This window comes from Cetorhinus maximus, chromosome 22 (assembly GCF_964194155.1).
Source record: "Cetorhinus maximus chromosome 22, sCetMax3.hap1.1, whole genome shotgun sequence".
Classification (NCBI taxonomy): domain Eukaryota; kingdom Metazoa; phylum Chordata; class Chondrichthyes; order Lamniformes; family Cetorhinidae; genus Cetorhinus; species Cetorhinus maximus.
Window position 1 is genome coordinate 41,739,234 of NC_135900.1, and position 17,053 is coordinate 41,756,286.

The following is a 17,053-nucleotide window of genomic DNA, read 5'->3' on the forward strand; positions in this document are numbered from 1 at the left end:
GTGAGCCCACCTACTATCCTGATGGCTGCTCCGCATCAATTTAACATTGGGAGCAGCATTAATTGCTTTATGGCAAAACTTCGTCCCCTCTCTCGGGAGAAAGTCCCGCCTTAGAGAGCTGCTGGCAGCTCTGTTGTCCCAGCAGCTCCAGATCGGAGCAGTGGCCACTGCTAGGACTACAGGCAGTCCCAATGAAGTGGAGCCCTGTTGTAGGGTGGTCAAGTTGTACTATTAGTAGTAGAGTTTAAGTGCAGACACTTCTTAAGTGGAAACATTAAGTTTATTTACAATATACTCAGCAGCTTCTACATGTGTGCTTTCAATTCCAACTCAATCTCCACACCGTTTGCTGAGGTAGCTGGCATTACTCTCCCATTGGTTACTACAGATCATGTGATCTTTTCTAACAAGTATTATTCTTAAAGGTACATTACGCATTAAATAAAACCATAATTACAACATTCCTCCCTCGTTAACTCGGCTATATATATTATATTTACAAGTACATATTTTTCAAGACAACATAATATTTACACTGGGTAAGGAATTTACAAGTTTAGTCTTTCAGGTGCTTTCCTAGTACGTGTGGAACATCGCAGCTCCACAACTTCAGATTCTTTGTTAGGAATCTCCTTTTCCGAAGTTGCCTGAACATCAGGTGCTTCCGTGAATACTTGCAGTTCTGTACCTCAACTCTTACAGGAACATCAGACATGTCAGTCCTGGGTTGAGTATCCTCAACAGGAAAGACAGACCAAGTCATGGTTCCTGGTGGAACCATATCTTAATGACTTGTCTCTCTCTTTATTAAATAGTCCGCATGTTTATGGATGATCAAGCCTTCCACCTCTATGTTGTAAGATAGAGGTCCAGTCACCTCACTTATTTCACCCGGTAACCACTTTGGTACTTCCCTGAAGTTTTTCACATATACCAGCTCTCCCACAGTAAATTTCCTCTCATGACTATGCCAGTTGTGTCTAGTTTTCTGGCTTCCTTGACTCCTTTCCACCTTCCCCTCTAAATTCAGCATTATTAAGCTCAATCTCGTCCTGAGGCGGCATTTCAAAAATAACACCGCAGGTGTGACACCTGTTGTTGTGTGAGGGGTAGTCCTGTAATGATAAAGAAAGCGTGCTAGCTTGGTTGTCAAGGAATCACCAATTAGCACTTTTTTATGCCTGTCTTGAACGTTTGAGCCACCCTTTCGGCAAGCCAGTTTGAGGAAGGGTGGTACGATGCAGTTTTTACATGAGTAACACCATTGAGGCTGATAAACGGTTGAAACTCAGCATTCGTAAATGCTGTGCCGTTATTGGAAACGACTGCTTTTGATGGTCTGTGAATGGCAAAATTCAGACGCAGTTTCTCAATTGTAGTGTCTGATGTTGGTGACTTCACCTCATATATGTCCAACCATTTTGAATGGGCATCAACAATGAGCAGAAACATTGTTCCCAGGAGAGGTCCAGCGTGGTCAATGTGTAACCGCACCCAGGGTCTACCTGGTCACTCCCATGGGTATAATGGAGTTGTTACTGGCAACTTTTGTAGTTGCTGACATTGCCCACAATGCTTTACCATGCTCTCTATTTCATCATCCGTCACTGCCCACCATAGATAGCTGCATGCTATGGCCTTCATTCGGGAAATTCATGGATGGGCACTGTGTAGTTCAACTAAAAGCGGCTCTCTTCCCTTTGGAGGAACTATCACTCATGCTCCCCACAATAAGATGCCATCCTGGCTGGTTCTTTCACGTCTTCTGTTGAGGTACGGTTTCATTTAATCAGATACAGGTTCCTGCAACCGACCACGTAGCAATTGTTCTCATACTTGTGATAGGACTGTGTCCGGACTTGTCCAGTCTCTGATCTGTCGAGCACATACTGGCGAGGAATCTAAGAAATTTAACAGTAAAACAAGTTCCTGTGGAACTGGGACGTCCTCATCATTTTCTTGTAAAGGCAAATGACTAAGGGCATCGGCTTTCACGATTTGATTGCCAGGCCTATGTACGAAAGTGTATTTGTATGCTGCCAGAATTAAGGCCCATTTAGCATTTCTGTATCGTCTTTCTATGGGCCTTCTTTCTAGCGCAGACTTTAATCTCGGCCTTCTTTTTGACTTCACTATTGGCTAGACTTCTCTCAGGTGCAAGACAACTTGTCTGAGCTCAGTGGCTGAGTCTCCCAAAATTTCATTATTTGTCTGCTTCTTGGAAAATTCTGCAACTTTTGCTTCCAAAGCCTCTTTGGCTTCATTTAGCTGATTCTTCAGCTCTTCTGTCTCTTTTTTGTATTTGTTTGCTGCCTCCTGGAAAATTGAACATTGTTGTGTCTTCTCTGCCAACTCATCCTTCAGTTTCTTCAGAGAAGTGCTGAATTCTTTCTGTTTCTCTTCATACTTTTCCAGAGGTACAAACTTTGACTTGAGGGAATCTTGTAGTGCGTGTGTGTGAAGGTCTTTCAACAGATTTTCTTTTTCCCTGTGAAGGCTGATCACCTCGTCTCGAACTCTGGCATCAAGCAGGGTCTCTTCGAGTTTCTTCTGCTGTTCTTCCAAGTTTTGGCTAAAGACAGCCTGTATTTCTTCAGGTTATTGAGTCTTTACACATCCTTTTCCAAAACAGGAACACTTCCAGCTTCCTTTTGGAATCTCAGTGGCCAATCAAGGTTGATTTCCCTAAGCCAATTTTGCCCTAGAAGGCTTGGTCCTCTGCCTCTTTGCCGATTGGCTTCCATAATGGAGAGTTACTCTGCTTATGCTTTTTATTTGAATGTCTTCACCCGTGTATGTCTTTAGCTTGGCTACTGTTTATTCCAAGCTTAATTGACAGTCACCATTATTCAAATGTCTGATGGTATGTTCCCCAATTACTGTAGTGGAAGCTCCTGTGTCTACTTCCATTTTAATAGGTTTGCCATTTACTTTCACTGTGACAAATATTGGTCTTTCTTTCCAACTGTCAGATTAAACAACGAGTAAATGTCAGAATTCATTATATGTCCATTTCTGTGACAATAGTAGCATTTGATTTTTTTAAAATGTCAACCGCTAATAGACTGGTTGTTTCCACCTCTATTAAAATTATTCTTCGACTCGCTGCTAAGTTATTTTTCTTTATTCTTAAGCTAGTTTCCCACTTCTTGACAGAATCTCGCTTTTTTGCGTCACTTGTGGTTGAGCTTTCCCAGCCAATGTGGAGGTGCCATTTTACATACCATGTATTGCTTGTGAATCTTTTACAGCACTTTCCATGGCCAGCACTATCTCTAGCTCCTTCTTGAGATCCAGATTCACTTTGGACAATAATCTTTTCTGAATAGTATCCTCTTTCACACCACACACTAAACGATCTCTGAGTATGTCGCTCAGAGTTGTACTGAACTCACAATGTTCCATTAGCTGCTTCAAATTTGCCACATAGCATGCGATTGTCTCACCCGGGGCTCTATTTCGTGAATTAAACCGAACCTCTGCATCTTGACTGAGGGCTTGGGTTGAAAGTGACCCTTTACGAGGTCCACAGATTCATCGGAATTCTTTGAATCTGGGGCACTGGATGCCATCCAACTTTGAATCAAACTGTAGGTTTTTCTCCCACAAGTACTCAAGAGGATCATTCGCCTCTTCTCTTCCCCCGTAATCTTGTTCGCTTAAAAAAAAAGTGAGGCGTTCTATGTATCGAGACCAATCATCTGTGGCTGGTTAATAAGGATCAGTTCTCCCAAATTGTGGCATTTTGAGACAGGATAACTTCTTCAATTCTAACAGAGCTTGCTACTTACAATGACTGGGCGAGATACTGTGCAGATTTCTTTTTAACTTGATTTCTTCTGTTCAATCTTATTTTATTCTCGTTGCCAGTTTGTTATAGGGTGGCCGAGTTGTACTATTAGTAGTAGAGTACAGACACTTCTTAAGTGGAAACATTAAGTTTATTTACAATATACTCAGCAGCTTTTACACGCGTGCTTTCAATTCCAACTCAATCTCTACACTGCTGAGGCAGCTTGCGCTACTCTCCTATTGGCTACTACAGATCATGTGATCTTTTCTAACACGTATTATTCTTAAAGATACATTACGCACGAAATAAAACCATAATTACTACAAGCCCAAACTCATGGAAAGTCTGGGATATCACTGGAGTCAGTGATTGTCAGGTTGAGGAGGGGGTGGGAGCCTGGTTTGAGAGACTAGCAGTGAAGGTAAAGGGGGAAGTATGACCTTAGGCATGGGGGTTCCTGCAATGGGCCCCGGGAACCCACAAAGGAAGTCCTCTCCCCCCCACTTGCCCAACAATTGCTCGCACAGCTAAAACTGTCAAGCTTCCCACATGGCATGGGCCCCCCCGCCACCACAGGTAAAATACTGGCATGGCAAGATAAGGCCCTTAAGTGGTCTCAATTGGCTCAAAGATGGACAGGCCATCTGGTGTCTACCCTGAAGCACCTATCCCCCAATCCTAAAGTTTCAGACAGGTCGAAGGCAGGCGGGTAAGTGGCAGAAAAGCACCCACTGTATTTTCCTAGCCCCCCTCCAACTTTTTCCCCACTGGCAGGGTACATAACACCCAGCCCGTGGAACCTCCGGCTCCAATAGCCCCTTTCCCCTGGAAGCTGCAGGGAGGTTGCTCCTTGAAGCCAATAGCCTCCCACATAGCAAGGGCCAGTGCAGCCAGAAAAATGCCAGCAGCCTTTAATTGAGCCTTTAATTGTCTAAATTATCTGCCTACCTTCTGTTGGCAGGTAGCCAAGGTATTGCTGTTCCCACCACTGGGAAACTTTCCTGGGGGTGGGACTCAGTCCCAACGTGGCTTCCTGGCATTTTACCAGTTCCCTGCCTCCTCAGCCACCAGCCGGGAGCTGGTAAAATTCCACCTTATGCAGTACAATGCAAATCTTCAGGAAGAATTTACAACATGCAGGAATGAACTCAATATTTTAAGCTGTTCCCTTTTGGGCCAGAGAGTTTGTTTGCTTTGCATTAACAATTATCATGTTGTTAAAAGGGTGCTTATTACAAGCTCGAACTTTCTGTGATGAGTTTATTTCGAGTTCAATGTGAACATCCAGCACAAATAATGGGGTGGTTGAGGACGAGATGCTGCTTGTTTGAGACAAATGGAGGAATGGTGTAAATTGATGGGCAACTCATGGTACATCTTTCTTTGATCTGAATTTGCTGACTGATTTGTAAATTAATAACAGCTTGGGCCGTGAACTCGCCATTATTTTTCCAGCAATATTTGAGCTTATATGATTTGTTGGTCAATGTCCTGGTTGAGCTCCAGTACAATTCTCAGCTAAGGACAGTGGAATTGGTAAGGCCGCAAAAAGTAAATTGCTTCGCTTTGTTTTTATCACTCTCCTCATTCCATTCTGTTTTCCACTCTTACTTTTAATTCCATAGTCTTGCACCTTCATCTTAGTCTCTTTCGTTCTCTGTTCATTTACTCTCTCTCCTCTTTGACTTCTGCCTCCGTCCTTCTTCATTTCTGTTTCTCTTGTTCTCTTCCTCATTTTTGACTCTTCCCCCCGACCCCCACCCCCACCCTGCTCACCTTTACCTCTGTTGCAGCCTTTCTGTTTTGTCCCTTGGCTTTCTTACCTCATTCTCTTTGCCTTTTCAACAGTTTTATTTTCACTCCACTTACTGCAGGCATTGCAGCTCTCACATGGAGAGCATGATGAGGAAGGTGAAGGAGCTGGATAGTTCTCAAGTAACCAGGAAGGAGGATGTTAAATAGAGCATGGGAAACAGGAATTTATATTGAGTCCAGAGAGTGATGCTTTCAAGTAAGCATGGGGAACGGAACTTCCAAGAAGACATAATACTAAAGCAAAGTAAGAAATACATTTTGAGGTGGCAATTGAACCTTATTGCACCCATTTTAGTGTTGTGAAACTGGTCCAATGAGGGCTAACTTCAGGGAGCAATGCTCCATGTCCAAAGTACATGTGAAAGGCCTCCGACCTGGTATTGGATCTGGCTATTTTACATGTGTCCCTGGCAGCCTCCCAAGATAGGCATCAGGCAAATTTCATATATAAGTGCAAGAATCAGACCTTCAGAAACCCCCAGCAGCTGATCTGACCTAAGCAGAAGCTGCTAACAAAAGGGAACATTGTAAAATTTCAGAATGCAGTCCTGTGGAGCCAGCAAGTGCAGGAATGCTCTCCAGATGTTACATTACCCCTGATAGCTATCCTCAAATCCACAATGCCAATCTATATGTAAGACTGGCATGTTTGTGTTTCATCTTGGGTTCGTGGTCTAGATGGGTTTTTTTAGTGTTTATCTGTTACCATAAGAATGCTACCATAGGCTGTTATTTGTAAAAAAAACATTCTTGTTTATTTACAGACCTATGTACATCTCAGTACTCTACATGAAGTTGTACTTTTGCTTCCCAGTCTGTTACTCATGTAACATTGCTTCATGGTTGCAACAGTAGGCATAAGGTGTTCCTGATGTTAACCCTTTACCCTACATCTCCCCCTATGTCTCTATCCCAAATATTTACATCCTCTTACATCTCCCCGCAAAGCCTCAGACTTCACAGGGTTGGTCTCTGTGGTGCCTTGAGCAATCTCCCTGATCTGGTCCTGATTTCATTTCGAGGTTGAGGATGAACTGCACTCTCTCATTTTTTGATAGGAGTGTCTTCCACCTGGGCACTTGTAGAGTTTCTACTTGTTTCTGGTTCCTTGTCTCCATCCGGATCTAAATAGTATGTCCAAGGTTCCATTAATTTCCTTCCGAGTGATATCAAGGCTTTTCGGTTCCTTTTGATATCTCCCTGGTCCATCTCAATTCTATAAGGTCTCAGCTGTGGGGCTCTTTCTATTACTATACCTTCTTTCTGTTGATCTCATATCCATGCTCTCTCCTGGGCTGTAGCACTTCCAAGTTTCATGCTCTGTGCCTGAATTTTAAATTATGAGCTTGACTGTCTTTTTGCTGCTCCTCACACTTCCTAACTTTCTCATGATCATCTGAGGTAATGTTAGGATGTGTTTGTTGTAGAGCTGGGAGTTTTGTTCACAGCCATCGTCCCATCAATAGTTTTGATGGAGAGAACCCATTTCTTAGCTGTGAAGTTCTGTAGTTAAGAAAGGCTGAGTTAATATCTTTGTCCTTTTTCATCAATTCCTTGATTGTTCAAACTCCTCTTTCTGCTTCTCCATTCAACTGAGGATGTCTAGGTGAACTAGTCACGTGCATGAAACCATATTCCTGCACAAAGTTGTGGAACAGTTCACTAACAAAATGAGGTCCATTGCCTGGCGCCACAATGTCCAGGATGCCATGTGTCATGAAGCTCCTTCTTAGTAATGTAATGACTGCCTCCGCCATGATACTATACTGTCCACACACTTCAAGCCATCTGTAGTAGTAGTCGATGACAGCGATGAAAACTTTAGCTTTAAAATAAAATAATTCAATTCCCAGGTGCTGCCACAGCCTCAGAGGAAAAGTGGAGGGTGCCAGTGGTTCACTCTGCTGTTGGCTATTCACTGTACACTTAAGGCAAATTGTGATTAACTCTTCAATGGCGAGGCTGATACTTGGCCACCAGACTGACTGCTGGGCTCTTGCTTGATATTTCGTTATTCCCTAGTGACCTTGATGGAGTTTTTGGAGAATGTCAAGTTGAAATGTTTTGCGGATGACTAGTCTGTTGTTAAAAACTAAGAAATCATCAATGATTGTGAGATGTTTTCTCTGTTCAAAGTATTGGAGAATTATGAGGTTACTAGGAGTATAACCTGGCCATCCATTCTGGCAATACTCTTTTTTTCATCATCCTGTGGTGCTTGCTTAAACTCTTATAATCTCTTTTCCAAGGCTTGTAAGTGTTTGGTAATGAGAAAAGTATATGCTTCCACTTTCTCAATAGAATTAAAATCCTCCAGCTTGACTCCTTTCACTGGTATTCATGACAATACATCTGCTGTTGTCTGGTACTTCTCTTGAACATACTCAGTAACTGAATTGTCTCTTATGAGTCTCAGCCTAAAACATTGAATTATAGGTGGCATTTGTTGTCATTTCCTTTAGGTTAAGAAGAATTACCAAAGTTTGTGATCAGTTTAAGTTTTAACTGTTAATCCCATGACATAATCAGAGAACTTCTCGCAGACCCATGTGGCTGCTAATTTTTTTTATTCATTCATGGGATGTAGGCGTTGCTGGCTAGGCCATCATTTATTGCCCAGCCCTAATTGCCCTTGAGTAGGTGGCGGTAAACTGCCTTCTTGAACTGCTGCAGTCCATGTGGTGTAGGTACACACACAGTGCTGTTAGGGAGGGAGTTCCAGGATTTTGATCCAGCAACAGTGAAGGAACAGCAATACATTTCCATGGTGAGTGACTTGGAGGGGCACTTGCAAGCGGTGGTGTTCCCATCTATCTGCTGCCCTTGTCCTTCTAGATGGTAATGGTTGTGGGTTTTGAAGGTGCTGCCAAAGGAGACTTGGTAAGTCCCTACAGTGCATCTTGCAGATGGTGCACATTGCTGCCACTGTTCGTCGGTGATGGAGGGACTGAATGTTTGTGGATAGGGTACCAATCAAGTGGGACGGCTTTGTCCTGGATGGTGTTGAGCTTCTTGAATGTTGTTGGAGCTGCACTCATCCAGGCAAGTGGAGAGTATTCCATTACACTCATGACTTGTGCCTTGTAGATGGTGGACAGGCTTTGAGGAATCAGGAGGTGAGTTACTCGTTGCACGATTCCTAGCCCCTGACTTGCTCTTGCAGTATTTATATGGCTAGTGCAGTTCACTTTCTGGTCAATGGTAATCCCTCAGGATGTTGATAGTGGAGATTCAGCAATGGTAATGCCATTGAATGTCAAAGGGCAATGATTAGATTCTCTCTTGTAGGAGATGATCATTGCCTGGCACTTGTGTGGTATGAATGTTACTTGTCAGCCCAAGACTGGATATTGTCTAGGTCATGCTGCATTTGGACATGGACTGCTTCAGTATCTGAGGAGTTGCGAATGGCGCTGAACATTGTGCAATCATCAGTGAACATCCCCACTTCTGACCTTATGATGGAAGGAAGGTGATTGATGAAGTAGCTGAAGATGGTTGGGCCAAGGACACGACCCTGAGGAACTCCTGCAGTGATGCCCTGGAACTGAGATGATTGACCTCCAACCGCCTCAACCATCTTCCTTTGTGCATTGCGCCTGTTTCAGCTAAACTAAATAAGTGGTAATTATTCGCTGGTTCATTCCTCAGGGCAATGCCTTGACCAATCAGTGTCAAACTGCCTGGTTTAAAATTTCAAACAATGCTTGGCAGTTGACTTTCAGCCACTATTAACTGGTGTATTCTACATGACAATGCCTCTACCAGTCAGAGTCCACTTGCCAACCAATCAGCAATCGCTTCTCATAGAGTATAAAGTTGTTGCTTCCCCTGACATTGGTATTCTTGTGATTGTCCTGATGAGTGCAAGACAAAAAGCTTCAACAAAATGTATTTTTTAATACTCAAGTTCTGCACTACCAAATGCCTGTAAGCATAAAATTAGTCTTTCAGGGCCATTGAGGCTGTAATTATGCCTTGGTGCAGCAAATCGGTAATTATGTAGTAATTATAAACTTGGTGTGCTGTTAAAAACCCAGTTACACTCATTCCACAGGGTGTAGCTTTTTCCAGGGTTTTTACTACTGCAAAATCAGGGCCATTTCTCTTTAAATGGAAGTGACTGTTGGAATGGAATGTTTAATCTTGGTGTTAGTTCCAGCAGGGGAACAAGACTTTTTTTAAAAATGGCGAGTGGGAAATGAACAACATGGCTCCTCTGGTGGAATCTGCAGAGCACATTGCTGGATGAGTAAGATCACTGATGAGGTTTTCCTGAATGGTTGCCCATGTTTAAATCTCTCTGCATGCTTAGCTTACAACAGACTACAGGCGTGCAGGACCCACTGGTTTGCTCTAAATACTGTAGAGCATTGCTTGTTGAAGTGACATAACCTGTCAAATTATCATTTAAGTGTACCAGCAGCCATATGATTCTTAGTTGGTTGCACTTGGCAGTGCCCAATCACACTTTCTTAGCCTAAATGAAGCAACATGATCGATACAGTGAAACTTGGTTCTCTGGTGGGGGAATCGTGAACAAGGGGGGGCACAATCTTGAAGTTATACCGTGGCCAATTAATATTGAAATCATGAAGCATATGCTTGGCACAAACAGTCGTGGAAATCATAGAATGATACTGCATAGAAGCATGCCATTTGGCACAACATGTTTATATCCAGTTGGACCCATTCCCCTGCTCTTTCTCCATAGCCATGCAAATTTTCCCATTACAAGTCCAAAAGCCTGTATTAAAATACAACCCCCAGTCCTGTCTCGATTTGAATCCAGGCACTAAAGTTAAATAACTTAGTGTAACACATTGCACCACCTTCTACACCCTGGAACTCTCTCCCCAAAAGGCCACGGGTGCCGGATGAATTGAAATTTTCAAACCTGAGATCGATATATTTTTGGTGGCGGATAAAAGGGATTGAGGCACAGATCAGCAATGATCTAACTGAATAGTGGAAGAAGCTTGAGGGGCTCGAATGGCCTACTTCTGTTCGGTATGCTTGTCAGATCTGTCAGGGAATGGTGTCTGTAACAGGGAGTGGCAGTGGAGCAGAGAGAAGGAAGGAAATCTGACAGCGACAGGAAATGATTTATGAAACATTTAAAAATAATCCAGTAGATAATGGGAAAAAGACAATCGTATTGGTTAAAGTACAAAGAAATAGGCTGGAATTTTTCAGCCCCCCCAACCCGAGCGGTGGGTTAAAATCTCCGTTCACAATAGCAGAACCGGAAGATCAGATCCTGTTGGTGCGAGGGGCTGGAAAATTCCAGCCATATGAACTAAAATTGAGAGTATGAAATATTCGGACTGAAGCACCAGTAGATGAAAGATTTACTGGTGAGTGGCAGTGATTGACATGCCACTTGTACGAGTGAGTTATTCATTCTTTGGAAATGATGGCGAAGGTCCCATGTTGCTAAGGTCTCGAAAGACTGATCTGAAATGCTGAATCCAGGCAAAGTGTCACTTTCTCAGAGTGTTCTGTAAAAAAGTCATGATAGCTTTCAGGGAAATTTACATGACCTAATTCTCAGCAAGATTAGAAACTGGAGAAAAATAAGCAAAAATGCTGGCAATGCAGAGCAGACAGACAGCACTTGCAGAAAGAAACAATAGGATGATAATATTTCATGTAAAATTCTCCTGTTATATCATATCATGTGATAATCTGCCAAAAGTTATCATGTTTTTCCATGTCCTGTCCTGCAATATCCCAACAGTCTAGCCCTACATGTCCTGACCTGGCAAGTCTAGGTCTTCAGCTCAAACAGTGGGAATAATGGCCAACTACCTGTAGGGGTGGGGTGGGGGTTGGAGTGAGGCATGGTGGTGGGGTCGGGGTGTGGGGAAGGCACAGTGGTGGGGTGGGGGTTAGGCGTGGTGGTGGAGTAGGGGTTGGGAGGAGGCATGGAGGTGGGGTGGGGGTGAGGCGTGGTGGTGCGGTGGGGGTTGGGGGGGAAACGCGGTGGTGTGTGGGGGTGGGGGGGAAGCAAGGTATTGGGGTGGGGTTGGGGGGAGGTGCAGTGGTGGGGTGGGGGTTGGGGGGAGGCATGGAGGTGCAGTGGGGGGGAAGTGTGGTGGTGCAGTGGGGTTGGGGGGGAAGCGTGGTGGTGGGGTGGGGTGGAGGGGATGTGCAGTGGTGGGGTGGGGGTGTGGGTGAGGCACGGTGGTGGGGGTGTGGGGGTGGGGAGGATGTGCTGTGGTTCGGTGGGGGTGGGGGTGTTGCAGAAAGTAAAAGCATGACACAAATATTCTGAACTCTGAATCTACATAATTTAGATCAGCAATGGATGACTTAGTGATGCCATGGTACATTTAAAAGTCAGAGTTTAAAGAAAAAATAAACAATAAGATTATAACATTTAAAAGGAGCAAATTCAGAAAAGCTGCACTCTCAGCTTGAAACCTCACTGGACAGGAGCATAGTTTAGCTGCTTCTCTAACTTGGTGTGAGATTAGTTTCCCTGACTCCACAGTTCAAATGAAGGTGCCCCTTCCCAGGACTTACCATACGGTAAGCTCAGTAGATTGATATCCTTCTAAGTAAAATGAATTGCCTGCGGAAGTGTGACAGGTGCCAGCAGCTGTTAGCAGGGCCCTTGAGCCTCCCACTGGGAGTTCACCTGAAAAAGGACCTTTACCAATTTCCACCCCTCAGCGATGGTGTAAAGACCGTTCCTTCTTGTCCCTGAACGATAGGACCTGTGGTGGTTCCAAATCACTTGTGAAATGCAGGGTTAGTAGTTCTGTTAGCCACCTGTAGACCAGTGAAAAATTAATAATTGTAGGTATTTCCTCCTCATTTTGATGCCCCTGTTCCACAAAACATAAAACAGATTTTCTCTGAATGTTTTTGTTCATTTCATTTTTGAATTTATTTTCCTGTATGTACTCAATTCCAAACACACTTAAAACATATGGAAGCAATTACATTATTCTCTCCCCCTGCTGTGTCTCACTCTGGTGTGCATATTAGAAATACTGTTTCAACCTTATATTACATCATGTAATGCTTCTTTCCTTCATCTTTTACCCTCCGGTTTCCCCTCTTTCTCAGTCTTCATCACCTTCTCCATGCCACTATCTCCTTCCTCTCTGTCCTCTTCTTATACTCCCCTCCTCTTCTGTTTTCTCTCATTCTGTCTTACCCTCACATGTGCCTCTCTCCATTATTTATCATTCCTTTCTTGACTTTATCTTCCTGTGTCTTGCCTTTCCAATGCCTTGAATCAAGCAGGCCATCTGTTTGAATATGTATTGCATATTCATAGAAACATAGAAAATAAGTGCAGGAGTAGGCCATTCGGCCCTTCGAGCCTGCTCCGCCATTCATCATGATCATGGCTGATCATCCAACTCAATAGCCTGCTCCTGCTTTCTCCCCATATCCTTTGATCCCTTTCACCCCAAGAGCTATATCTAACTCCTTCTTGAAAACATACAATGTTTTGGCCTCAACTACTTTCTGTGGTAACGAATTCCACAGTCTCACCACTCTCTGGGTGAAGAAATTTCTCCTCATCTCAGTCCTAAATGGTCTACCCCGTATCCTCAGACTGTGACCCCTGGTTCTGGACTCCCCCACCATAGGGAGCACCCTTCTTGCATCTACCCTGTCTAGTCCTGTTAGAATTTTATAGGTTTCTATGAGATCCCCCTCACCCTTCTGAACTCCAGCAAATATAATCCTAATCGACTCAATCTCTCCTCATCTGTCAGTCCCACCATCCCAGGAATCAGTTGGGTAAACCTTCGCTGCACTCCCTCGATAGCAAGAACATCCTTCCTCAGATAAGGAGACCAAAACTGCATACAATATTCCAGGTGTGGTATCACCAAGGCCCTGTATAATTGTAGCAAGACATTCCTACTCCTGTGCTCGAATCCTCTCGCTATGAAGGCCAACATACCATTTGCCTTCTTTACTGCCTGCTGCACCTGCATGCTTACCTTCAGCGACTGGTGTACGAGGACACCCAGGTCTCGTTGCACATTCCCCTCTCTCAATTTATAGCCATTCATTGAATAATCTGCCTTCCTGTTTTTGCTACCAAAGGTTTGCTACCAAACCTCACATTTATCCACATTATACTGCATCTGCCAATCATTTACCCACTCACTCAGCTTGTCCAAATCACACTGAAGCATCTCTACATCCTCCTCACAGCTCACCCTCCTACCCAGCTTTGTGTCATCCGCAAATTTGGAGATATTACATTTAGTTCCTTCATCTAAATCATTAATATATATTGTGAATAGCTGGGGTCCCAGCACTGATCCCTGCGGTACCCCACTAGTCACTGCCTGCCGTTCGGAAAAAGACCCATTTATTCCTACTCTAGCATTCTTTCTTAGACATTTAATAGTCCATAAGAGGAGCTATTTAAATATTCAATAAAAAAGGACATGGATCACGTTTTTTTTTACAGCGCCAGCTTCAATAAAGACTATTATCATTTTAAATCTCGTGGTGGATTTCCTAGTTTAGCTTTGAAACACCAGCATCAAGGAAATCATCCTTGTTTTTCGTATTTAGCACCTTTCGCCTAAAACAAGCAAGCTATATAATTACAGAAATGAGATAATTAAAACTGGTATTAGGCCTCCATTAATATGACCCCATAGCCACATCTGTTTTGAAATGCACGACATCGACATAAAGTGACTCAATCTCAGATTTTTCTCTCCCTCCCAGAGGTGAAGCTTCAAGCTTCTGCTTCACATCTGCCTCTGACTGAGGGCTTATTGGATAGGATGGCTGTTCTTTCTGTGAGAGAGCAATAGCACTTGTGCATCTGTTCTTCTTGCAACACTTCCCTAGGTGATCTGGATTTTCACTGTTTACATGAGTTTGTGGTCTTGATACTTGAGCTTAAAGGAATCAAAAGAATGAAAGTATTCTACCCTTAACAGTTGAATATTTGAAGAGCACAAAAATGATTCACCTAAACATATTGGATCAATGAAACTAAAGCCCTGAGATATGTTTGCAATGTCACTCATCAACATCTTCATTCAGTTCGACACAAGTAATTAACTATTATTTCATAATTAATTGTATAGTAAGTGACCTATGAGATGATTCCTAATTAAAACGGGAGTCCCTCTTGGCAAAGGTTTTGAAGTTTATAAGAGCAGATGGCTTTGTCTGTTTTTGCTGGTAGAACTTCAATTAGCAATCAGTTGCCTTTTAACTTCAACACATCTGAAATATGTTTTCTAATCATTTTTCTTTTCTTTTCTACATTTAGGCCTCGTCAGTGCTAATTACACATCAGAGTGAAATGATGGCAAACTCAACAGAGGCAAATGAATCTCTCAGCAACGTAACAGGCTTGTTTGACCCTGAAAGAGGGAGTTCTTACAAAATGGTTGAAGTGATCTTCATTGTGATTGTGGCAGGATCTTTAAGTTTGGTGACCATTATAGGAAACATTCTGGTCATGGTTTCTATCAAAGTAAACAGACATTTACAAACTATTAACAACTACTTTATTTTCAGCTTAGCCTGTGCCGATTTGATTATTGGTGTATTCTCTATGAATCTATACACCATTTATATTGTAATTGGCTACTGGCCAATGGGCCCAGTGGTGTGTGATTTGTGGCTTGCTCTAGATTATGTTGTCAGTAATGCCTCTGTCATGAACCTCCTTATCATCAGCTTTGACCGCTACTTCTGCGTGACAAAACCCCTTAGCTACCCTGTGAAGAGAACAACTAAGATGGCAGGGATGATGATCGCAGCTGCTTGGGTGCTGTCATTTATCCTGTGGGCTCCTGCCATTCTCTTCTGGCAGTTCATCGTAGGGGGGCGAACAGTTAGTGAGGGTGAGTGTTATGTACAGTTTTTCTCAAATCCAGCTGTTACTTTTGGCACTGCTATAGCTGCCTTCTATCTCCCTGTAATTATTATGACGATTTTGTACGTGCACATATCTCGTGCCAGTAAGAGTCGAATAAAGAAGGATAAGAAGGAGCCTGAATCAAGCAAGGGCACTGTTTCTCCCAGTCTAGTGAAGGGCAGAATAATGAAACCGAATAATAATAACATATCAAATACTCCTGATCAGTTGCCGCACATCAAAATGCAAAATGGCAAAATAACTGGTGACATAACAATTGATAATTGTGGTCAAGGAGAGGAGAAGGAGCTCTCCAACGAGTCAACTTCCCTCAGTGTGGTCCCATCAAACCAGAAGGAGGAAGGGGCAGTCCAAGAGAGCACAAACATCTCTACTACACAAAGTCGTTTCAGGATGGACAACTCTAAACTCTCGTGCATAAAGATAGTTAGAAATTCTCAAAAAAGTGACTACTGTGGCACCACAGTAGAAATAGTACCAGGTAGCAGCAAGAATGGGAGTGACAGAGAGATCAGAGCAGCCCATAAGATCATTAAAATGACCAAGACCCCCGCTAAGAAGAAGAAGGCAGCTGTAACCCGAGAGAAGAAGGTGACTAGGACCATCCTGGCTATTCTCCTGGCATTTATCATCACCTGGACTCCATACAATGTCATGGTGCTCATTAACACCTTCTGTTCAATCTGTGTCCCCAACACAGTCTGGACTATTGGATACTGGCTCTGTTACATCAACAGTACCATCAACCCAGCCTGCTATGCACTGTGTAACACTACCTTCAAAAAAACCTTCAAGCATCTTCTCTTGTGTCAGTACAAGAACATTGGTGCAACAAGATAAAAACAGCTACAAGCACAACTTTATGGACATTTTATACATATTGATGATGGTGACTTTCATAATATACATCCAAAAATGTATGTAAGTAATATGTTAATTGTGCCAGATTATGGGTCAAGTAAACATCTATTATATGTAATATTGAAAGCACACTTAAATTATATCCAATGAATTTGTAATGTCTGTTATAAATGAAGGGTGTGCTGATTATTAGAATGTATTTATGAGTGAACTGGAAGATAAATTTGCCCAAAATTTAAGCACCATAAAATATAGCATAAGCATGTTTAATGCAGAATGTTCACTTTTACAACATTACTCAATATGAAAAATATTAATGAGTTATATTATTGTAATATAACTTATCCAGTTTCTTCAAATCATACAGTGCACATGGTGCTTCTACTATGCATACCATCTGTTTCCATTTCGCAACACTTCTGTTTGAGTTGTTTAAATACTAACTCATTCATTATTTTGAAGAATACATTCATGAGAAAGAGAAAAATTTCCATTTTAAACTGCAGACAGTTCTCCTGATCTTCTAATAATTCATAGTCATGTGGTCCCACTGATTGGTTCCTTTAATGATTCCCTGATCTTTATCAGTATTTAACTCTGCCCCAAATCAATAAGATCATAACAGCCTTGAGTTCAGTGTTCACTGAAAAAAATACTACCTTTTCGTAAATTGAGCTTGATTAAAATTCATAGACTCT

General features: G+C 42.7%; 1 protein-coding gene across 8 annotated transcripts in view; it reads left to right on the top strand.

Annotated features, from left to right (window-relative positions):
• chrm2a (cholinergic receptor, muscarinic 2a) overlaps positions 1–16,733 on the top strand; it is an 82,778-nt gene extending 66,045 nt beyond the window's left edge. For all 8 annotated transcript variants that reach the window (XM_078568161.1, XM_078568162.1, XM_078568164.1 and 5 more), the window contains one exon: positions 14,880–16,733. In XM_078568161.1, coding sequence (XP_078424287.1) covers positions 14,913–16,334 — 1,422 coding nt within the window. In that variant the 5' untranslated portion in view covers positions 14,880–14,912 and the 3' untranslated portion in view covers positions 16,335–16,733. The remainder of the gene's footprint in view (positions 1–14,879) is intronic.
• Positions 16,734–17,053: the final 320 nt, after the last annotated feature.